This window comes from Atractosteus spatula, chromosome 6, assembly GCF_055471065.1.
Source record: "Atractosteus spatula isolate fAtrSpa1 chromosome 6, fAtrSpa1.hap1, whole genome shotgun sequence".
In the NCBI taxonomy this organism is placed as follows: Eukaryota; Metazoa; Chordata; class Actinopteri; order Semionotiformes; family Lepisosteidae; genus Atractosteus; species Atractosteus spatula.
Window position 1 is genome coordinate 14149531 of NC_142711.1, and position 24693 is coordinate 14174223.

Sequence of the window (24693 nt, forward strand, 5' to 3'; positions counted from 1 at the left end):
GTGTTTATGCTGACAGATTCTTTACAGTACGTCTTCTAGGCAATGTAAGGAAGGGAATAAAGGATAAAATGATAGGATTTACAGTTAAAAGTTTAATTTGAATCAAAGGATACTGTGTTAAAACTGTATAACACCCTTTAGAATACTGTGTACACCTTTGGTCACCTCATTAGTTAAAAGGCATTGCTGTTCTGAAATCAATCCAAATACTTTCTGGGGCTGATTGTTGGTACTTCATCACTTTCCTCTTTTTAAATACAGTGACAAATCGGAGCACCTGTAGTTCAGGTTTCTATGCAACTCGAACAGAGAGGCACATAGCCGCAACACTGTAGCCAAGCAATCACCGATGCCGTGCTTCAATAACCAGGCCGACTCAAGGTCTCTATCTGGGAATAATGTGTAAAAAATTCACAGCGCAGGTGCTAAAGCACTTTCAGTCTTGGACTTTTGTTGCCTCCCGAGAAGGTAGAATTTTTGACAGAGCAAACGCATTTTTTCTTTCGGCAAAGATTTCATTCTAATCACATTGCAGAGTGTAAATTGCCCATGAAAGGCTTGCTACAGGCCACAGAGCGTTGTCTCACATACAGTCCTGCACCTTTCTCAGGCTCTCTGCCATCACATGCTCTACAGGTAGAGCGATTAAGAAATGTTATTGGCTCCAATACTTATTGCATTTTTAATACCTCTCATTATAGCGGAACTTTCCTGAAACTTAACAAGAGGCACCCAGGCGAGTTCATTCATGTTACTCACAGTTGCATTTCTTTTGAACAAATCTGAGCTTGCACGCTGTTCTGTAGGTTGATAATCGAATGCGATCCAAATCTTGTGCTCCTGAATAGAAAAGAAAAAATATAGTTATACACCTTCTCACAAAGACCCAATATACTTATCCAGTGCAGAAAGGTGTCTTTTTCTGCAAGGTACATTGCTTCACCTAACATGTTATAATAAACATATTTTATTTTAAATAATAAAAACTGTTGACTATTTTTTCAATCTGTTGAAATGTAATATGCCATGTTGATGTCTAACTGAAAATATATATATGTTAGTGGGGAATCACTGATCCTATAATTTTTTTCTGAAGTGTTACTTATTCACAGACACTTATCTAGGATAAGTGTACTCTCACTACGGATGGAAGTTGGAACTACAGAGTGGAGAATTGTAAATGCTGTATCAGTTCATTAATGAGTAAGTATGTCCTTTTTCAGGCTTTCAAGGCACATGGGGGAATGGGGGGCAAGGGCCACCATTTTTCTTGACCATCCGACACTGGAGGTGGAGGTGATGTGGTCAGCATCACGCTCATCAGCTCATTAATAGGGGGACAAAAATAAACCAGGAAACTATAAACCATCAGTCTGTTACTGATAAAGTTGTGGAAATTTAAGGTGAGAGCTACACCTGATGAAGGCTTGCAAAACAAACAGCCAACATGGATTGAAAGGAAAGATCTTGTTTTACTTACTGCAACTCGGCAGATAACAGCAAAACACCCAACATGGATAAATTAGAATTTCAAGAAAGAGTTTTAATAAGGCCCATCACGAAAAGGTTAATTCTTGAATCAGAGCTGTGGCGTTACAATATGAAGAAAAGGAAACAACTTGTCATCTTAAGGGACAAATTCTAATTAGACAGATGTAAGCCGTGGAGTGACATTTTCTAGGAATCAATAATAGGCCCGTTGCTTTTTTGGACTACTGTATAAAAGAAGTTTTCCATTCTGGTATAAGCAGCAAACAAGTAAAATTACCAGAACATAAAAAAATAATGGGAGATATTGGCAGGAGAGTTACAAAAAGTCACAAAACCCACAGAGTGGTCTTGACAAATGAAATTTGAGAGCAAAGTGATCCAGACAGGAAGTAGGGACACACACCATGCATGTGGCTTGAGAAAATCTGAGCTGCATGAATGAGTGCTTATGCAGATTCGTCTGTGTCCTCATCAAGGCAATGCGGTTAAAAAACATTGTATACCACATTTCTACCATATATGGTAGGTGAATTGGCTTCTGGGAAAACTGGCCCAAAGCGCGAGTGTGGGTGTCTGTGTCTACGTGTCTGCCCTGCGATGGACAGGGTGCATGCTGGGTTGTTCCTGTTGCTTGCTGGGATAGGCTCCAGCTCCCCCTTGTCCCTGAGCTGGAAGAAGCAGTCAGAAAATGGATGGATGTGTTGATTGCAACTGTTAAAAAAAAAAAAAACTCAAAAGATCCAAAAAGCGTATATACAGTACAGTATATACAGATTTTTCTCACATAATAGTGTCTGTGTGTTGCGGGTGGCTGACAAAATATTATGTGACAATGAAGGACACACCTCCTGCATTTACTCTGTTAAATCAAGGGTTTACTGACCAACAAGCATGAGAATGTGGATGTACACCTCCTCATTCTCTCCTGCTGGGCAGAAGGTAGATACTGAGGTGGCAGCCTTTGTAATACTGTCAGTACCTCCTCAGGAACTGGAGAATGAGAGGCTCTTGCTTGAGCTCTGCTGAGTGACATTCACTTTGAAGAGTAGAGTTATTGTGCTTTCATTCTGGGTTTTCTCCCCATCTGTGTTTTTCACCTCTTTGTATATTTGTTTTTGTTATTACAAAAAAAAAACCCCACCACTCACACCACTGCGACAGAAGGGAGATTTTGAATGCAGTGAGTTGAAATTCTAAAAAGAGACTAAAAAGAGTTCTAAAAAAAATGTTGTGTGTATGACGGACTTGGAAAGCACTGTTTTGGAAAACAAAATAATCGACTACTTGACATTTCATCTCTTGTCTCAGTCCGATTCCTTCAATTCCACCTTACCAAAGCTTCTGAAACACAGGCCATGCCCCAACGATGTTAGATACACAGTATACACCTGGAGCAGCCCTGAAACCATTTACTGAAAAACTGCAGTCCACTTTACTGGCACACTGGAATTTCCAAGAAGGTGTATTTAATTAGGACATGCCAGATGAGAGGGGCTTATATACAATTTAAACGTTGTGTGCCATCTGATGGGATGATGAATATCCTTCAACACTCACGCATTTCTGCAAACAGCTGTCTTCTGTCTGCCATGGTATTGCCCCTTCGTCCACGGTCCTCAATCATTCTGAGAAGGAAGAAAACAAATCGGTTGGGCGCATACTCGCACACCTTAAACTGTCTCGCAAGCAACAGCGCGAATGAAAGTGGTTTTCGGAATGGTACTGTAAAGATGCATCCCTGAAGTTATTACATAAATTTTAACAACAACAGTGAGCTGTATTAATAGCCAAGAAACCCAGTTCTGTAGCCACTGTCACATCTTGAATTGAACGTCTTCAATTTAGAAAAGAAGCATCTTTCACGAACAAGTGGGCAGAGTGATAAATGAGCGAATGTACCCAAATTAGGAAATAAGTTTTTCAAAGACCTTTCTTCTATTTTTCATTTTATGCCTATGGATATCACTACCGAACAAAATAATCATCCCCGACCTCTTTCTCGTTTCCCCTCTCCTTTTTCCTTAGACTTTCCTTCTCTCACATTGAAACCTCAGGTTGTTGCTTCCTGGTCACTGAGATTGGCCCTCTCACACAGCTCCCCCTGGGCAGGGTCTGTGAAATGTCTGTGACAGATTCTGTCCTCTACCTCTGACCAGGAGGACACCACTTTCACTGCAGTCGACAACGAGACTTTGTTTCTGAAGTACTGACACAGTAAACGGCTAAACAAGAAAGAATAACCAGGTAGAGGAAAACGGCAGATGTCGAAGTGAAAGATCAAAGTTTTATCTGCTGCACAAATGCAGATTTGTTTCTATTTCTGAGGTGACACAGTGCAGTCTCTGAGCAGATCACTCCTTTAGCTCACCATGACTTACTTGTGGTTGAATGTTATTCTTTCCAACAGAGTGTTCTTACTTTTGGGACAGCAGGTTACTGTCTGTGACGGATTCAACGCAAACCCTATATCCAGACTTCAGGAAAAAAAAGTTTGTCTTTTATCAAGCCAAGAGGTGTCATAAGGCAAGTCACACCACTGCCACTATAAAGAATCGTACAGTATGTGAAAGACCTGATGTGTTTTTTTTCAGTAAACCTCACAAAATGTTAAGCTTTGTCAGGAAAGGGTTTTGGGAGATTTCTATGCTGTAACACATGCTTCCCAACATTCAATTTCCTTCAAAGTTAAGAACAGAAACAACAAATACATATCAGTTTGACTGTTTAGAAATCAAATGGATCAAAAGATAAGCACTTCTACTTGTAAAATAATATTGAGGTAAAATTGGTAAACAAGGCAGATATCACTGACACTAAAACAAAGTAGCTTGGAAATACAAACTCCTAAGAGCATGTTTTAAGCCCTCTCTTAATTATTTTTTGTGTGATTTTGTGGTCTATTGATTACTCAGTGTTTTAGATTTTGTTCAATTTGGAACAATACCTGATGTCTTGACTTCCCACTAATTACTTGTGGGTTTTATTAGATGGGAGGGGTTAAAGTTAAGGAAGGTATAATGTTCCTTCTTTAATGGAAATGCTCCTCTGGTCTGTATGTTAGCTGGTTTTTACTTTTACATTGGCTCCACGCCTAATCCAGCCTGCTTATCTGCTTTTCCAGGTCTGTGATTACTGCCTTTGCGATGATGAGATCAGCTGGGAAATCCCGCAGGTTTTAAAAGCCTGTTTCTCGTCTCCAGTCACGATGTACAAACGCCCTGGGATCCCTAATTTACGCTCTTGAGCGTGGCTTTCCCTTCACTTCTAATAGTATCCATTTGTCTGCCTCAGCTCAGCGATAGTGCCGGTGATAAGCCGCACTGACTGGTCGAAAACAATAGCTAGTTTGCATTGCAGAAACAAAACGGCTCGTCACATCACTCTGTTTCTCTCTGCACTGAAACTACTGGTTCTTCAAAGTCAGTCTGCAAAAACAAACTGGAATTCACACGCACACAAGCACGTACTTCGGATTTTTAAAATGGAATCAGGCTCAAGCAAACCGAAACACAGCCATTACATTCCGATTACAGCAGTATTAAAATGTTTTCCTAAACACCAGATCAAGGTAAAACAATTAATCAGTAAAGTTTTACTGGAAACATCAGTAGGACATTCTACTGGAAACATCGCTTATGATCAACTTGTCCAACCAAAGAAGTATAATACTGTGGGTTTTTCAGGACAGAGGTAGTTTAATGAAGCCTGAACACTATAATAAAGTCTCTTCAACAGGGCTTTAGGTAGATTCAAGTGTCTTGTGAAAATCTATATTACCTGGAAATCATAATAAATCGAGGTAAATAAATCATAAGCAAACCAAAAGGTAATTTACTTTATATTCGAGTAACACCTGCCACCTGCTGCTCTTTCCTGGACATAACAAAAACCAATGTCCCAGCATGACAACTGTGGACACTGTGCTGTGGGCGACGCCGTTCTTCGGCTGAAACATCAAACCAAGAACACACTACTTGGTTGTCAAAGATCCCACAACACTGTTCAAACGGGAAGGAGTGTTAACTCTAGTATTTTGGCTAAATTCCACTCCGTACCCACACAGCCTAAAATTCCCCCTTGATTCAAGTGGTGAAGAAACACGTCACTGCTCTGCCTCATATTCTGTGCAGTGGGGTTACCGACATATAATTATGCGCAACCGATTGACGAATTTGTGCTAAAACGAAGCGTGCGAATCTTTACTGATTCTGTGACAAAAACAAACATGTTTTTGCTATAACAAACAAAATTCCTTTCTCGGTGAGCATCCTACTGAAGGTGAAGGAATACACTTGTACCGTCTGTACCGGAGGTCCAAGCACCCTAGATCGTCCACTACATTCCTATTACAATTTGTCATTGATTTAATTAATTCTTAAAGTTTTTACATGACTAATTAAGGTTTTGCATCGTATGGGCATTGCATGTTTAGATAGTTTTCACTTTAAATACCACAAGTACTGCACAATGTTACGATCATTTAACATAATTAGCGTAAAAAAGTAATACCGTTATCATTGTAAAGTTCTTGTAGTACACAAAAAAAACCTGTGATTTGTGTGAGATTTGGGAACCAACTGGAGGAATTTACATCTAACCTTATAGGAATTCATTTTCGATTTAGAGATTTTAGCTTTACAAACAGTTTTAATGGAACGAATTACAAGTGTAAATCGAGGGATTCCTGAAGATGTCAGTATCACCATTTCAGAGTTTGAATAGGAATAAGATTTCCGTTGCACGTTGCCCAGGTGGTGGATGGAGTCAGCCCCTTCCTATATGTGGGGAGCACTGGGATCTTGAGCTGTGCTATTATAATTGTAAGGAATTATAAGGAAAGATAACAATGAACAAGAATTGCCAGATGTGATTTGGACTGTTTCGAAGTCATTAGAAGGGAAACTGAACAGTAATTGCTAATTGCATTTCACTTCACATTTTTTTAATTGGTGCTTTCTCCTGCAGTAGGGGGACCTTCACTCTGCATTAGGATCAGCTTGCGAGTGGTTTGTTACACCGCACATCAGTTTAACTGCAAGCGTCTGCTTCAGCCCTTTTCCACTTCTCCCACAAGGTTTTCCATAATCCGTCCTTAGGTCCACCTGTTTTTTTCCTTCCTCCTGGACTGGAGGTGTCTGCTTGAAAGGATGATCAATGATTGGTGATGTAAATGACATAACATGTGGGTAAGAGGTCCTGACACTGGTCTGACCAAGGGCTAGAAATTCTGCTAAAACAAACGTCATGATCTCTTATACACATTATGTCATTTGTGCATGAATCAATAAAGTGTTGTGCGTGTGAGTATAACAGCTTGTGCAGCAGTAATGAAGAGATTGTGAAGCCATTATGCAGCAACACTGAAACAAAGCTTTACCAAAATCTCATTACCAATCACTTCTACCAAAAGCATAATCAAAATCTTTAATTGTGTACTGAAGACGCCTAAAAAGCTTGTCAGCTGTGATTTGGATTTCATTGTTTTTGGTTAAAAACAAAGCACTTGACAACTGACAAGGGTTTACAAGGGTTGTATTAAACCTAAACATATGTTCAGCAGCTTGTGAAAGCTTACATTAAGTTTATATTAGACCAGCCAACCATGTGAGAGATTACGTAAATTGACATACAGTATCTCAATAACAGCATTACATTTAGGACTGTAAAGTATTTGTAAAGTTCTTAAAGTAGCTGTAGGTTTAAAGCCACCAAACATAAACATGTACCAGATCTTTCCATTTTACAAGATATCCTGTATAATGTGCTTTTATGTTTATAATGCTGGTCAGTAAACTGAGGCTTGATTTTCAAGTGCATTAAGAAGAACAGTTTAGTGGTCTCTCGAGGTGGAAGTGGGTATCTTTGCTTGCATGCACATAATCGATGCAGCCATTTAAGTGTTCATGAGTCATGATGAGGACGAGAACCTCTAAAACAGTGTTTCTTAACCTGTCCTGCAGCCTGCACCCCTTTGAGTCTCAAAATATGTTCTTGTACCCCTTATCAAAAATCGCTGAAGTGGGTCAGTTCTTTAAACCTAAGATACATCATAACTTTAGAATGAAAGGCACGGGATTGTGTATTTTAATGTAGCAGTAAAATTACGAATACATGAAAAATGACACCTTTTTTTACATTAACCTTACAAAACCCGGGTTTGATGAAACTGTAGTTACATGCCTCCGCTTAATTTGTGTTTTTAACCTCCAAAAAAACCCTGGCCTGTCCTGCCCCGCCATGTGGGGAATGTGGGCCCCCAGGTTTAGGACCACTGCTTTAAGGGACTGACAACTGGCATGAGCTCATCTCACGCAAACAGACTGCGTAACAAAATGAATCCAGGGAAGGTATTTCTTTTGTCCACACGGAGAGCAAAAATGTTTCTAGAAGCGGGGCAGTGCCTGAATAATTGCTGCAGACACCGCGTGTGATCTGAGCTACATTCCAAGTGACATCACTGGCCCTTCCGGTGGCGGTGCCCTTTAAAGACTCTGGCCTCCAGCGTGTCTCCCGCTGGAGACGGGTGCTGAACACGGCTGTCCCCTAATTGTTTTTGTCTTCGGCATCCCTTTGGGGGGATTCCTGGAAGCATAGCAGCCACACCACATCAAATTCAAGCCTGTACTTAATAATAAAATGTTTGAGGGTGCGCATGGTCTAGTGGCTTCATTAGGAGGCACACCGGCCTTTTGATTTACTGTATGTCCGTTGGCTACATATTGTTGGCTACCCATACAGAAGTGACCTCTGGACAGCGACAAGTTGATGAGGAATGCAAGCTCGCGCATTGCAATTTGCAGCTATCTGCCAGCTCCTTTACAGAACACCACTACCCTTCCCCAACTTTGGCTTTCCTTTCTTCAGTTTTGGTTCCTTACAAACAAGAACAACAAAGAAAACACTCATGAGACAATAATACTCAACATGAAACTTTCACGCTGATTATTACCTCACTAAAACTGACCGCTCTTATACTTCAGAACATTCGGTCATACTCCACTTGGTAAATTTACATTTAATCTAATAGAGAGGTTTTGGCTCTAAAACATATTTTTGGAATACTTAGATATGCTTCTCGACTGAAACATTTGTTAACTGGAATAATATCAGAGCCTGGTCAACTGGACAGCAGTGTCTTGAAAGTAATGTTTTAACCTCAGACTGTGGAATGATGGGAGCCAAGAATTACTTATCTTCACTTTAGCTCAATGACAGTTGTTCAGTTCAATCTTAATCACAGGCAATTTGCTGCTTTCTTTGATCTCTTGACACAACATGGGCCTTTCTTATTGGAAAATTCTTTGCTGAATATTTATCTCCCTCATTAAATTTGTATTCCTCATGATTCAAAATATTTTCAAAGAGAACATACTGTAACGTCAGGCATAATGTGACCCGATTTCCCCCTTATACAGGAGATCTGCACCTTGCATTTATTGACAGGAGGTCCAGAAAGGCCCTCTAGAATGTACAGTATGCAGGATTTCACAGAACTGCCTCAAACCACCTCTTTAAAGGAGGTTACACACAGCTATCATCCCTCCTTCTACTACATATAGGTGAAAGAAGGTAAAGATGCTGATTCACTATGTTTTACACTGAGAGAATGTGTTGGGCCAACAGGATCACTGCATTCATTGCCCAGTGATTTGCACAGCTCTGTCTACAGTGCTGTACCCGGCACTGAGGCATTTCTATGAAAACCTTTCTCACAAGACCAGTGCTGTCCATAATTCTTGACTCCTGTTTGATTCCTTTAAATAATGAGCAGCTTATCTTCTTCAAAGTTTCGTGTCGTTGGTAAATGACATAAATTGAATTGGGATTTATGAATCCGGAGCTGAATATAATGCATAACACTGGAAGCTTTGCTGTGATGGTGCAAGCTTCGGTTAAGTTTAGTTTATTGTCATACACACATCTGCAACGAAATGCTTATTTGCATGTGTGCTCCAATACAAAGACATTAAGGAAACACCAAAAACATTAACACAGACAGCAGCAGCAACAACGAGTTAAATAACATATAACTTTAAAAAAAAGCTTAGGCTTGGTCACAGCCTCCTTCTGCCTTAGAGTAAACTGGACATGCCTCACATATCCCACTACCGACACCATGAATGTGAGGGTGATGTCCCCCAACAAAGGCTGATCATGATATGCTGGCTCTGAGCTGTATATTGTGGCCCAGGGGCTGCTGATATAAGCAAATGCATAATTAACTGTGATTCCATAATAAGAATACTGCACATTCATGCAGCAGGCAAAATGGTAGATTGAAAGCTACAGTATGTTGTTGAAATAAATTATGTTAATAATTTAGGGTGACTTTACATTAATAATGTCATACTCTAGGCTATACTTAGCATAATTTAACATAGACCACAAGTCAATATGTATGATAATAACAATCATAAAAATATTCATAATTAATCTTAATCATAACTCTGGAGCATTTGTAAATTAATTTTATCTGCATCCTCAAACCTCTCTCTACTTAACTACTGAGTAATTGAAGATGTTTAGTTTATGCCAAGAAGCGACCAGGAAGGAGCAAGAGGTGCCCTTCTGGAAACAAAAGGATATTAAAGAAATTGCACATCTGCCATCTGCATTTTCCTTTTGCTTTCTTTGAGCTGATTTGCGTATAAGCACAGAAAAAATGAAGTGGTGCAAGCACAAAAAAATACATTATATCAAACGAGATTTTTAAAAGAAAAGCAAAGGATTTGGTGATGCCCTTTGTAAAAGGCAGGGTTCATGTCTGTTTGCTGCTATCATCAAAGACTAGGATTTTCAAAACTCCTAATAATACTGACAGATGACAAGTGTAAATACACTGTGGTATCATCATTACATGTGGGCCTGAACTACTCCCCTACTGTTGTACACTGGCTAATACCATGAGTCGTTCACCATTCAGCACTGAAGACATGTCCACCTTTTCACTGCAAGTCTGAGTGATGCATCTAGTTCATCATATACGTACAATACACTCACTTGCAACGCAGAGGACGAGGAAAATCGGTGGAAGGAAAGAAAGATCCAGGTGAAACAGAAGTGACTTCTCAAATACATCAGTGTCCACTGCCCTGTGGACACTGACGCCTACTGGTGAAACTAATTTTGTTGTTTCTGTATTGGCTGTATTGGCTAGGCTTCAGGTTGAATTTTTACCATTATTCAGTACATCATGTAATTACAGATTTCAAGCACTGTAGTTTTGTGTGTTTGCCAGATGCTACATTAGCTTGGCAGGAGAATAAAGTATGAATACATTTTGTTAGGGCCTATACTTGGCCACTAGTAAATATTTACAAGAACTTATCGCCAAAAATCTCCTACAACACTCCCTTGTTTAGCACAATGTCACATTACCAACCTGTGCAACTTTATCTTTAAGCCATAAAAATCACCAGTTATCAAAATAAGATAACAGACTGCTTCAAGATACTGTACCAGCTCTTGTCACTGACACAAACCACACAATCCTTGTCCTAAGAGTGTGTAATCTCATTAAACTTGTTCCTATCGTTACAGATTTTATCATTACCACAATAACATCAGAATAATTGATAAAATCACCCTTTTCCTTCCACTATTGCTTCATCCAAAACGTATTTACTATTTTAGAAAAATCAAGTACAATAGCACAGCATCGGGGCACTTCCATTCATTTTTAAGCACAGATAAGGAGATCTGTTGTTACAAGTCTGTTGCTTTTAAAAAATGTTTTTAACTATCACACCACCACTAAATTCGAAAGAAAAGCAGCTTGTTTCATTTGGATAAAAAAAGCAATTTCATTCAGAAAGTTTGCAGAGGGTGTGAATCTCAGAGGCTCTGCGCAATGCTTGGTCAAAGACAGGCAGCCAGCAGCCATATCTCCCTGCAACTCACAACCGGCAGCCCACTGAAGCTCAGCAGGTGGGAGCCTGGTCACCATGTGTACTGAGGGAGAACCTTAGGCCAGGATGTATTAACCCAAAGTGTAATCTGAAGACAAAACATGCTATGAGACTAGAACAAACTATAGTAAAGTGAAAGCAACTTTGGAAATCTGACAAAACATGGTGCACATAAGATAAGATAAGATCACTTTATTGGCCATATACAATTTCTTGTATTAGGAATTTGTCTTTTCACATACCCCAGCTTGCTCTCCATGAGACACACAGACAGGGAGAGAAGCTTGGGGTCAGAGCGCAGGGTCAGCCATTTATACGGCCCCTGGAGCAGTTGGGGTTAAGGGCCTTGCTCAGGGGCCCAACGGAGTAGGATTCCTTTGCCGGCTGCGGGATACGAACCGGCAACCTTCCAGCCACAGGCACAGATCCTTAGCCACAGAGCCTCACAGAAGATTTAATCAGGAAATCCTACAGACTTTCCAGCAAAAATATTCTTCCCCGCACTGATCGATGTGAATTTAAAAAGGAAGGATACAGATTGAGAAGGTGCAGTTACAACAGCTTCAGCAGAGGCTTAAGCTATGAGAAACAGGAATCTATGACTTTCTGCCTCATCTTTGGAGCTGTTGGCTGCGTACGTTTATCCCAGAGCAAGGGGCCTCACTTTAACATTTTACGTTCGGTTACTCATCACCTGCAGCCGGGCTACTGAGCTGAGAAAGACCAGGAGCTGCTCTGCCAAGAATAAAGCCCTGACACACAGCTACAAGTACCAGAATAATTAATATAACGAACGGGTGAAAAATAACACTCCTTACAAAGCAGTGAAGATCAAAAAGAATACAACAGCCATAAGCTTGCTATTCTGGCTTTAGCTTGAACGTCATGAACGTCAGACAACTATTATGCACATGGTATGAAACAGTGTGGACAGGGTTTCTCATGCACTTGTTACTTATTCCACAGCAAAATAAATCTGGAAGTCAAAGAAGGGAAATCTAGTCAATGAGTAACGAAAGAACTGCACAGCTGTCTGCTCTGTTAGTTTTGTACAGAAGCTGGCTCATTCCCCAGTGTGCTATAGCCATATTCTACAGACCCTTAGTGATACAAACTACACACAGGGCAGACTTGCTGTATACAACTAAAATACAACTAAAAACTTGCTGTATACAAGTAAAAGCACATTATATTCCCAAGAAAAGCCAATAAACCGTAAAATACAATCAGTCCGGTGTTTGTCAGCCTCCAGAAACTTTTTTCAGGCTGCCACACCTTCTGTCTTGAAGCAGGCTAATCTGAGAGGTGGCACCAAAGTTGCCAACAGCAGCCTGAAATGTGAATCTGATTTTGTTTTCTAGCATCATATGAAAAAAATATAGCCTGTGGCGGTCACCAGGTATCCCGGCTTTATCTATTTTTAAGACTTTCTGCACAGTATTGGCATGGGCTGGGTTGGAGACTCAGAGGAACTAAAGAATAGGATATTGCAAAGATGAAACCAATTTTACCGAAATTAATGTTTTGGTAAAACAGGAAAAAAAAACAATTTAACCTCAATAACACAATAAGAGAGAAAGCGATCTCAAGAAGAACAAAAATATATAGTCCTCACCTGAAGGAATCCCTCTGGGACTGCAGAGACTGGGCAGTTTTAATTATAACAGGGGAGATGGTCTGAAGTCTGAGCAGTTAACTTCAGTTTATTAAGAAAGTCCAGAGAAACTCGGGTGAACCCAGAATTTGAGCAGGAGGCAGGGTATGCTCTCTGTCTATGCCTCAGCGCACTCTGTCCCAGGCAATCCAATACACTCATCATGTGGTCTGTTGCCATGGCAGCAGTGAACCCAGCAGCTCCATTGTAAAAGGCAGAGTAAAAGTTTTTTTTTCTCTCTCTCACTCTTCATGGGAAAGAAAGAAAGGGGAACAAGGTTTCGCTGCAACCTACTTTGCACAGTGTACCACAAACCTTTGGTTCCTGTTAAACTCTAGTAGGAACGGTAAAATGGATGACCATTTTTTTAAGGATTCTGGACTAAAAAAATAAAATCATTTTACAAATGTGAGATGACGGACCCATGTCCTATGGTAACTGGATTGCAGTGTAAAGAGGAACAGCAGAAGAAAGCCTTTTGGCTTAATGTACACGAAGAGGAATCCTTTTCATACAGTAGCAAGTGTTAGAGCAGGTTTCTATAAAAAGACATGAGGCTGTAGCCAAGACTGCTGCCTGATAGCGGGGAGAAACCAGCTCGATTGATTTATCCCATCAGTAACTGTCACTCTCACTCCTTCAATTTGCAGCTGTTAAGCTCAGGGGTGCTTCTTCTTTCTTACATTCTCACAGATATTCCTATTTTTTATTGGACTTTGAGATTTAATTAATATTGAAATCAATATGCGTAACCTTGCTCAGGGAGGTGGACAGTGCCACTTCTAAATTCCAATAAAAAGTAACATTAACAAAAGGTAAAAGATGTGTAGTTTGGTGCTAACAGCTTGCCAGTCACGCAAACAGAAATGGTTGCTTTAAACCTACAAACTGATCTTTTACCAGGTTATCTTACAGCACACTTCTAATCACATAAAAAACTAATAAACAGAGAAACTGGCACTTGATGATTTGCAGATGGCACCAAAAGAGTAGATTTGCACACCTGCAGGAACTGCAACCAATATTTATCCACCTGGACTAATGTGGACTCTAATAGTTCATCACCAAGGGAACCCCGCAGAACACATTTCCTGAAAGATACCCCATCGTCCCTTTGTGGACAGCACACAACAATATACAGCTTGTACAACAAAACAAGAAAAACACACTTTAAACACAGAAAAATAAACATCTACTACGGCGAAACTATTTGGCAGTAACACCAAGCAGACTCCATACTGAGTTTACAGGGCCTTTAATGTTGTCTGATGTCTTGCCAAAAATACTTTACTTATTAGTTCCTTAGAGCTCAAAGTTGCATTGTCATGGAAAAACTACACTGCACTCACTGTAAAACTTCAGAGAGATCACAAAAGTCCGCTTTTACAACAGCTTAAGCAATATCACACTATCAATACATGCCTTTCTTAAAGTGACTGCGCGTTGGCAAACCAGGTGATTTCTGTGCCGATTCACGCCGAGAATGGAAGAGAAGGAAGCACTGTGGATTCGCAGGTGTTGAACGCGTCATCGTGATGGCCAGCCCACGTCTAATGAAAGTTCAAGGGAAGCCGCTTCATAGAAATGCTGGTGCGGACCCAAGAGCTCTGCGTGTGAGCTAAATGTCATCTGTTGTCTGAAGAGCTGAAGAGGCACCCTTCACATCGAGCTGCGTTAGTCTGCACGTTACTGTTACATGACAGCAGGTCAATGCTCCGCCATACAGAGAGCAACAGGTGTTCATGGCTTCCAAGGGAGGACTCGGACAAGGGGGGTACAGCACAACAAAGAGGCAATATCGAGAGTGATGAAGCCAAGAAGGAATTTCAGCGCAGGCTCATAAAGCTAGCGAACAGTGCTGACACTTTGTAAGGAGTAACTGCAGGAATGTTGACATGCATTGTAACAGTCGAGGACAGGGCAAGTTTAATACTGCTGTATCGGGGCTGCACCAACTACTGTGCACATACAGCACACCGGAATAAAAACAAATTCATTTGCAGTACGAACTGGATATTTAATTTTGCAAACGTACAAATGTGATCATGTAAACATCTCTTTCTGGGAGTGTGTCTAAGGGCATTATCTGCTAGAAGCCTGAAAATATACCCGGTGAGGTGCAACACCGAGATAACACGGATGTCTCATACATCTGAAATGTACTGTATACTTCTGAGTCTCTTATCTCTTTCCAATTAAAAGCATTAAAACCGGCAATAAAATTAAGCCGACCATAATTTGCATATTTTTGCAATTTCACAGCGATTTCAGATTTTCACTTTGTATTTCTGCACTCGACTATGAAATTACCACGAGTTGCCATAGAACATATTTCTAAAGGAAGAATAACACAGCACTTCAAAAATACTGTGATACTGAATCGGAACATTATCACAGCACAGAAATGCACAGTGAATGATTAGGATTGAATCCCAGAAAAGAATAGTGAAAATAAAGTGAACTACAATAAAAGCACCAAAAGTGTGCACATTCAAAGGTTTGTAAGAGAATCACGTTAGCTACACATTCATGCAGTAATTACAATTAAATGAATGAATGAGAACCAGGAAATTTTAAACTCTTCACAAAATAAAACAAAGAGACAAGCAGTAAAACTTTTTAAAAAATGTCCACTGATTACATTCCTGATTAAAACCTTCGGTCCAGGGATTGTTTGCAAGTGACACTTTAATGACAAGACATGAATTGTACGCGTGTGCAGTCATGTGTTGTAAAGGATTTGCTTTGTTTTTTTCCCCAGTTTTCCTGTACACGGGGTTAAATAGAATATCCAAGTAGCAGAAATTCATCAAAAACATAAAACCAAAATCCGCTTACCAAAACGGACACCCACTGACTTGACAAACAGCTTTGTTTTTTCCACAAAATATCTGTTACTGGAGAAAACAAGACATTGCACTCATGGCAAAAAAGAAGCCTTTGACAACCACTCAACATTAAAACAAACGCCTTTACCAGAAAACTTCTCAGATGTGAAAAGGCGGAAATAGTACCCTCTAGAGAACGATATTGTGCACAAAACACTGAAAGGACACTAAAAGTAACAAGCTTTGTGGGCACGTTCTATGGTAAAGCAAACATATTTTAGGGTGATGAGGCCACATCTACAGTACAGTGGGGAGGCTTAGCAACAGAAATAAAATGTTCTTGAGAAGCCCACTCACGGTCCTGACTTAAGGGCTATCGCTTCCACCAAATACTGAGTTCACAAATTTGAATACTTATGCAATTTACAGTTTTTCCGATTTTTTTCTGTTTAGATTTTGCTGACATTTACTTATCTTGTGTTACGCTACTGTATTTTATCTTTAATGATCTTATCCAGCGTCTTCAGTTGCAGCATTAGCGTTCATGATTTGAATAAAATATTACATTTAAAAAATATGCACGCATCGTTTTGTAGGTTCACAAAATAAGACGCCATAGGAAGGCTCTGTATTTTCAGTCATATACTGACATTTAGTTAACGTTGTGTTCTAATGGCTTTTCAAATCAATGTTTTTTATTCTAAGCTACTCCTTTACATCTAATCAATTCCATAAAGAGTCTAAGGGCTTATAAGAGTTAATTCCAGGAGTAGGTGAATATCTGAAGGGCTATTGACAACTGAATTTTGAAAACAAAAACTAAAAAATGGAAATTTTATAAAGATACTGTAAGTTAAACACAGGCAAAATGTCACTACATAAAACTGCAGTACGTACTGGATGTCTGAACTTCACAAAGCGAATGACAAACTAAGAAGGCAGAACAGCCAGACACTGTTCCTGGCTTCAGTCTTGTTTTGATGAAGATATTACAGGCTGTCAGCAAAAAGTAGCTGAAAGAATGCTGCTGTTATTATAGTTAGCCTCTAATGCTGACAGTACTAATAACAGCTTCTGGACACAAGTGCAGTCTGCCAACTCATGACTGACCTTCCCAGCCTCCTGCTTATAAGAAAAAGTATCTTCTTCACATTTATTTACTAATGAATAAACTCAGCAACATGCATAAAAGAGATTAAAATAATTCTGATTTTAGGAATATTGAGTCTATTTCTCTATTAATCTATACACGAGATGTATATATAGGGATATTAAAAAACAATGTTAGGGAAAAAATACAGCAAAAATAGTGTTTTAAAGCTAAACACTGAATAAGGAGTTGCTCAAAGTGTTTATGCAATATGTCGTGACATGTCATCAGCAGCACAGAGAAGACAAAACTGGGAATTATGTTAACAGCTACCATACCGTTAAGCATGGTGGTGACAGCGTGCTGTTATAGACCTGCTCCTCATCAGCAGGGACCGGGAAGCTTGTCAAGACAGATGGAAACATAGATGGAGCAAAGTACTGGCAAATCGCAGAGGAAGACTGATCTGGCACACAGATTTGCCTTTCTGTGGGACGATGATCCCAAGCGCAAGGAAAAGCTATACAGCTATGCAGTAGCTGAACAGTAAGAAAGTGAATGTCCTTGAGTGGCCCCATCAAAGTATGCTGCAGTGGCTCTGTGGCTAAGGATTTGCGCCTGTGGCTGGAAGGTTGCTGGTTCAAATCCCGCGGCTGGCAGAGGAATCCTACTCCGTTGGGCCCCTGAGCAAGGCCCTTCACCCCAACTACTCCAGGGGCGCCGTATAAATGGCTGACCCTGCGCTCTGACCCCAAGTTTCTCTCCCTGTCTCATGGAGAGCAAGCTGGGGGTCTGTGAAAAGATGAATTCCTAATGCAAGAAATTGTATAGGGCCAATAAAGTGATCTTATCTTAAGTCCTGACTGCAGGTAAAGCTCACGTTGGCGAAACAGCCACTCACTATGAAAGCTGGGGGGGAGTCGGTGGCGCTTTGCGAGTTCTGGAGGCCTCGTGGGGGCGAGCGGAATCGTGAACTCCCAACGCGCAGCAGCCAGTATAGACCAAACGCCTGGCTCCAGGTTTCTGCCAAGAAGCTCAAGCCGTCTGGACATGCCTGCACGACTGTGCTCCAGAGCATACTGTACACATCCAAACCAAAACGCCTGAGCGCCAGCAAACGAAATGGTCTCGCATGGTCAACTCGTAGCTCTCGCTGCGGGAGGCGTACGGTTAGCGCAATCCAGGCACGACAAAACTACGGAGATGTGAATAAAAGTGACCCTCGTGTTTTCTGGATTTCAATGCACCGTGTCTGACAATTACGACCCCCTTGCGTGCCGTGCTGTAACAACTGAAGTGCAACATTTGTAGAGCTGCTTAAAGCAAGATGTAAGAGAAGCTGTAAATCTTTGCTCTATAATGCGTGCTCCGATTTCATCACGGCTACGAATAAACGTGGAGCACATCTGCTGCAATCATAATAACTGTTCATCTTTTTTACAAACATTGTAAAAACATTACGATGTTCAGCTTTAACAAAAGCGTTGAGCACAAGCAATCACACAGCTTTTACAATGAGGTTTTACTTGTTGAGTCAGTGCAGAAATGTGATGAGGTTGAATTTTTTTTTTCTTGTCATTTGGCCTGTGATGGTGGGGGGAGATTTAATTATTCTCATTCCCTGTGGTCCACAAGTGCTGTTACAACATGTCCGGGCTGTTCCCTCTCCTAGCTTTCTCCTGCATCCACCTCTCTTCATATTGTTTTCCGTTTCCCGTCTGTATACGAGAGCAACAACCTTCCTTCATGTGTCACTGCCTCTTCACTCAAATTGCTACCATAAATGTCCTGCTGTCTGAACGGTTACTCTTCGGATCTTCTTTGGATGTGAGGGTGCGCTCCCAATTGATTAATTTAAAGATAAAAAACGCTAATAAAAAGTAAACATCGCTTCAGTGACCTGCAGGGTCGTTTTGTGAACCCTCTGCAAGCGCACGGCGAAGTGTTTAGTTCTGAGCTGAGTTAATTCAGCGCAAGGAAACTCATCTAATTCCCTGCCTTGGTGTGATAGATTATTTAATTACTCTTGAATACTCCAAATGCTTTACTGCATTTTTCCTTGGTCACGGTGTCATGCTCAGTGAAATAATTACCTGTTCGCTCACCTCTGACCAGTTATTATGCCACCCACAGATTTTCATGTGTCTACAGATAACTGTAGCCACAAAACTCTGCAATAATTAAATCCAGAAGGCTTGCCTTTGTGAAGAAAGAGACAACACAACCCTGATGTCGTTTCTGAAATTCACTTTTGCAGATTCTTCGGGGCAGCTAAATAACATACCGTCAACTGATGGGGTAAAATTAGCCACTTAAATGCTGTTATCCTGCACATTCACTGTATGTTTGTTGCATATCTTTAAGAAGGACAAAAAACAAAAAAATAAATAAAACACATATTGGGAAAATGGTATTTTATGCATTGATCAGTTTACACAGAGAAGTACAATTTTTACGGACGAGCAAAAGACACTCTTACATGACTCTGAAGACGCACACACAATTCTCTTAATCGTCTTCTGAAAATGAAATATTTCATCTACAGCCCAAAACATACTGTATTCTTCTCTGGATCTTAACATCACAACTCCTAAAAATCTGATACTCACAAAATAGTAATAGGGTGATTTTTTTTTAAAAAGGAAAAGATGCACACGTTCTGAAGACTGACAAAAATGTCTCGCTCTAAATAATTACGATCTAATGAACTGTTTTTCTTGAATGTCCCTTTATTTAAATGTAGTTTATTTAAGCTCTTAATAGCTCCCAGGATCATCATCTAGAGGTCTTTGATTTAGCTCGTGATGTCTGTTAAATGACTTACACAACCCAGGACTTGACAGTCTAGGGAGACTAGAAACATCACGCTAAACCGTGACACCACCTGAACTCAAGCAAGGCCCGGTCCAGTCTGTAACTGGTGCTGGTGGAGTGGAAAATGCACTTTTCACTCTGGACAAGAACTCCCTAAAGCAACGGACCGTGGGGTGACAGACTACTCTGTGCTTTACGAGCTACCATCCTTTGGACAAGAAATCAAGCAGAGGTCCTGCCTACTTTGACATTAAAGATACGGTTGGGCTGTTCGTAAGAGTAGCTAGTTCCTGGCTAAATTCCACTCTGGAATGCACAATCAGACATCCCTACATTTACCCCTTAATTCAATTTCTAAGTAAATTCTCCCTCCTCCATCTGATGTGCTGAGCAATGGGGCTGCTGGTTCATAGTGGCTGCTATGGGTCATCCAGGTGGGGGCCTGCTCTTCAGTGGTAGATGAAGAGTGTCACTTGCCTGTATGTAAAGTGCTTTCTGATTCTTCAGTAATTAAGTGCTATTCATTAAGTCAAAATATCACAACAGTGATATAATGAATCCAAGTTAGACCAAATGGAAAACATATAGAATTTTCACAAAGCAAAGTCATTTTACTGTTTCCTATTCCTCCAAAGTTTATATTATATCTAGAACAAATTCAATTAAATATCTAGGAAACAGATTAACACTATTTGGCAAGAAAATCAAATGTTGGAGGACAGAGCTATATAAATTGTCAATAATAGGAAAATGCTGAAAAGCTAAAAAAAAAAGGCACATTAGAGCCAGGACCCGAGAATATGAAGTAGCTTCTTAATTATCATTCAGGTGTTTATGCCACCTAAACTATTTCCTCCCCATTAATATCTCTTGCTTACTGGGAGTCAGCTGCCCCTACATTGTGGGTAATGGTCCGTGTTATCTGAGAGTGCCAGTTCTGCTATGCAGTCTGTGTTCTGAAGTATTGGTTTACCTTCTGTATAGAAGCACTTTAATTAAACTATAACAATATCCTAAGTATGACACTAACTCCAAGACAACAAAAGCATTATTAAGAGTAACTTAAAAAGAATTTAAAAAATACGTTTATACAAAAATTAATGGCACTGCTGTTAAGAAATAAAATGTACATCCGAGGACACTTTTGGCAAAAAACGCATGTTATTGAGTAATATGCACCTGGATCATTCAAGAACCACACAGAGTTGGATTCATTGTCTGGAAGTTTCATTCTTTTCCTGTGAGAATGCATCTTTTTCAAGTGTGGAAATACTTTCTGAGTTGACCCTTCTCTTGTCACAGGCAACTTCCAGCTCCCTCTGTGAAACATAACTACAAAGAGACTACAGTACTTCTCGCATTTTGTGTGGACACCTTGACTACCACACGGACTCCCACTTCGGAGAATGATCAGAAATTTAAAGAGGGCAGATCTTTCAGCAGAAAAGCTTTAGACCTAAAAATGACGACTGCTCGAGACAGCATCTGCCCGGCCAAACAGGGTGGTGAAGTAACAAGAGACAGCCTCCAGTGACATGGCGGATGTCTACAGACAGAAATAGAAAGAGTAACAAAAGAGTTAAAAGCCAGAAGCCTCCTGTCCTTCACCAGGGAAGCTTGAATGCAGGGTGAAGGAGCCGAGTGTCTACTCAAGAAAGATAAGAGACTCACGCCTGTAAAGGAGCTAAGAAGGCTTTATCCCCACAGCACTGATGAAGGCCACATCGCTCTCTGCAAACTGTATGAATAAACTGTATAAATAAATGGGGGCTCACAAAAATAACTCTACTGGACTTCACAGTTTGTGCTCCAGGCCCGTTTTCGCCCATTCTTAAAGGATTTAAAGGCTTTGTGTTCCTAATAAAATTCAGTAAAAAAAAAACACGGTGTCAAAATTGGGAAAACAAGGCTTCTAAGAAAACATATTGTTTACCACTTACGAACACTTCAGCTACAGTATGTATATACTGTATACGTATATCAGTCAGTGACTGAACCAGCCCCTTTAAGCAAGCAGCTGCTTACCAAAAGTTACCATGCTGTTTTTCTTTCCTATTTACAATGGTTAAATGTTCCAACCAAAGCATATTCAGTGGTTTTCAAAAGAACATGTACAACAAGTTTGGAGATATTTGATTCCAGCTGTTTTTTTCCCCCCCAAGAGGTATCAAACAGGGATTTTACCCTGCACACAACTTTTTCTTCCAGAAATTATAACCATTCTCCACAAACAACCTTTTCAACTCATACCTTATTTGGAAATGTTCTGCAGCTCCACACAGAGTTACATCAACAGTAAGAGAAGCCTGACATACTGTAAGTGCTTTTGAGGATTTTTTCTTTTCGGCCTGGATGTTTCGATTTTGTTTGAACACAACATTGTAATGTAACTACTGAGTCATGAGGATAAATACAACTGCTTACACTACAGCCAAAAACATCCCAGACACAATGAAGCACAAGTACTTGTCGAGAGTCGAGAGGCAGACTAATACACACGCTGAGTTGCTTGATTCCAACGATGTAGAGACTGCACTGCGTCAGATGGCTTGTGACACAGGATCTGTCCTATACCACGCAGAGAGGCCACCTCTTCCAAGACTCTAATGAAATGCTGAATGTACACTTTAGAAAAAGAAACTTCTACTGTATATTGAGAAAAAGGTCCAGTGTGCCTTGAGGATGGAGGATGTGAAGAGCTTGCTTGTTACCAGCGCTCATGGGCAGCTGTTTCGCTCCCCAGCTCCGTGACCTGAACTGAACAGCGACATTAACCTGGCAGGCTGCTAGCATTCCTTTCAAACTCACAACACCGCTACACGGTTCGGAACTGCGCTTTCACAGAGCTTAACCTAACAGTCACTGAAAGGAAAACATTACTGAAAATCTACCCACAGTATTCAGACAGGAGTCTGGAAAAAGGAAACTTTTGAAAAATGTAGCCATTTACAGCAATTCCCTGGAAAACAACAGGAATGAAAGAAACGAAAAATGTTGTAAGGCAGCCTTTTATCTGGTCTGCCTGGTGGGTTTCCAAACATTTGAACATTTCTGCTCAGATGTAACGAGAAGGAACCTTGAGCATTTGGTACTGTAGCACTTGCAAGTCGCACACAGCTCAGAAGTACTGTACATAGCAGTAGTGTGCAAAATGCACGCTGTGCCACTTTCTTTACCAAGCAAAGCACACTGCCCTTTTGCACACAAACTGAATTTACAGCTCCAACTATGTGCTTCAGATAATTCTGAATTTTCTTGGAATACAACACTTAGCCAGTTCTTCCTTGCTAAATATGGTAAATCCAGAAAAGTTAATGAAAGAGTGGGACAAATGTTCACTATAAATATACTTTGAAACCATGTGTGGAGTTAACAAAAACAGCATGCTACGTGGTGTTAAGAGCCTTTGCTCTCCTCAAATGCAGTTAATGAGTTTTTAATGCACATAGCTGGTTGATGAAAAAGCGAAACTTTCGCCAAGTCTTGTTTGCTGATCTCAAACAAGTTTTGGCGACACGGATTGTCATGAATCCAGTGTAAAAAGGAGTTGTTGTAATCCTGTACAATGCCCCTGGATTAATACAGTATATATGCACTGTATGTCAGAGGACACCTCTTTGGGCTGTTTGTGCAAGTGTGATTTGTCTGGTCTTAATTAATGATAATAATAATAATAATAATAATAGCTTACACTTATATAGCACTTTTCTGGACACTCCACTCAAAGCGCTTTACAGATAATGGGGTCTCCCCTCCACCACCACCAGTGTGCAGCCCCACCTGGATGATGTGACAGCAGCCATAGTGTGCCAGAACGCTCACCCCACACCAGCTCTCAGTGGGGAGGAGAGCAGAGTAATGAAGCCAATTCATAGATGGGGATTATTAGGAGGCCATGACTGGTAAGGGCCAATGGGAAATTTGGCCAGGTTGCTGGGGCCATATCAGACTCCAGGACGTCTTGATATGTAAATATTTCATGAGGGTCTCAAAGAAGAAACACTTGTGTTTCAGAATATACCCAGATATTCACTGAGTGGTCCTATCAGGGGTGTACTGTAACTTACCACGCATTTCAGCCATTCTGAAATATTTACAATCACTACATGCATAAGTAATAAAGTAATATATACTGTACACAGCACTGCAGTCAATGTTACATCCATCCATCTATTATCAGAAAGCTGCTTATTCCTGCTGAGGGCTCCAGCAACCTGAAGCCCACTGTGAATGCACAGGGTGCAAGAGACACCAGCCCAATGCCCATGCATGCGGACCCATTTAGAGACCCCTTGCTGCAGCATTTCTTTCCTGCTGGGAGGGGTTGTCTTCCAGGATGACAGTGCTCCCACCCACAGAGCTCGTGTGATCTCCCAGTGGTGTGATGAGCCTGACACTCGTATTGTCTGCACGTCATTCGCCACAGCTGAGCCCAAACAAGCATTTATGGGCTATTCTGGAACAACACCTCAACACCTGAGACAGCGTTTTCCCCACTTTCATCAGCCCAATGTGAGTCGATTGACTTTCTTGTGGAAGAATGATGCTGTATCCCTCCTACAGCATTCTAGACACTGGTCAATATGGTAGACTGTATGCCAGGGAGCAGAAAGGCTGTACTGGCCACACATTGTGGCACAATACCTTTTTACTTGATTTTCAATTGATACTGTACTTCCATTTGTGTGTTCACCACTTCACCAAGCCACACGCATAAGCCATTAGAATGATCACAGCCCAGAATGATCTGTTCCCAGTCGGCTGAGGACCCACTGACCATCTTCACCACAAGCAGAGCCAAGCAGAGGTAAAGAAATCGCAATCCACCCAGCGTGAGGCCTTGGACTACCAACCCAGCTGCCTCCATGGTCAGCAGACTCATCTCTGTCTTCCCAATGGAACAGCTTC

General features: G+C 40.7%; 1 protein-coding gene across 11 annotated transcripts in view; it reads right to left on the reverse strand.

Annotated features, from left to right (window-relative positions):
• Nucleotides 1-24693, reverse strand: part of dtna (dystrobrevin, alpha) — a 115086-nt gene that overhangs the window by 60140 nt on the left and 30253 nt on the right. For 10 of the 11 annotated variants that reach the window (XM_088918683.1, XM_088918686.1, XM_088918689.1 and 7 more), the window contains exons 2-3: nt 3049-3116; nt 760-840 (exon numbers count right to left, since the gene is read on the reverse strand). In XM_088918683.1, coding sequence (XP_088774809.1) covers nt 760-840; nt 3049-3115 — 148 coding nt within the window. In that variant the 5' untranslated portion in view covers nt 3116. Of the gene's footprint in view, nt 1-759; nt 841-3048; nt 3117-3869; nt 3929-24693 lie in introns of those variants that run through there. The other variant, XM_088918682.1, reaches the window with a different exon arrangement.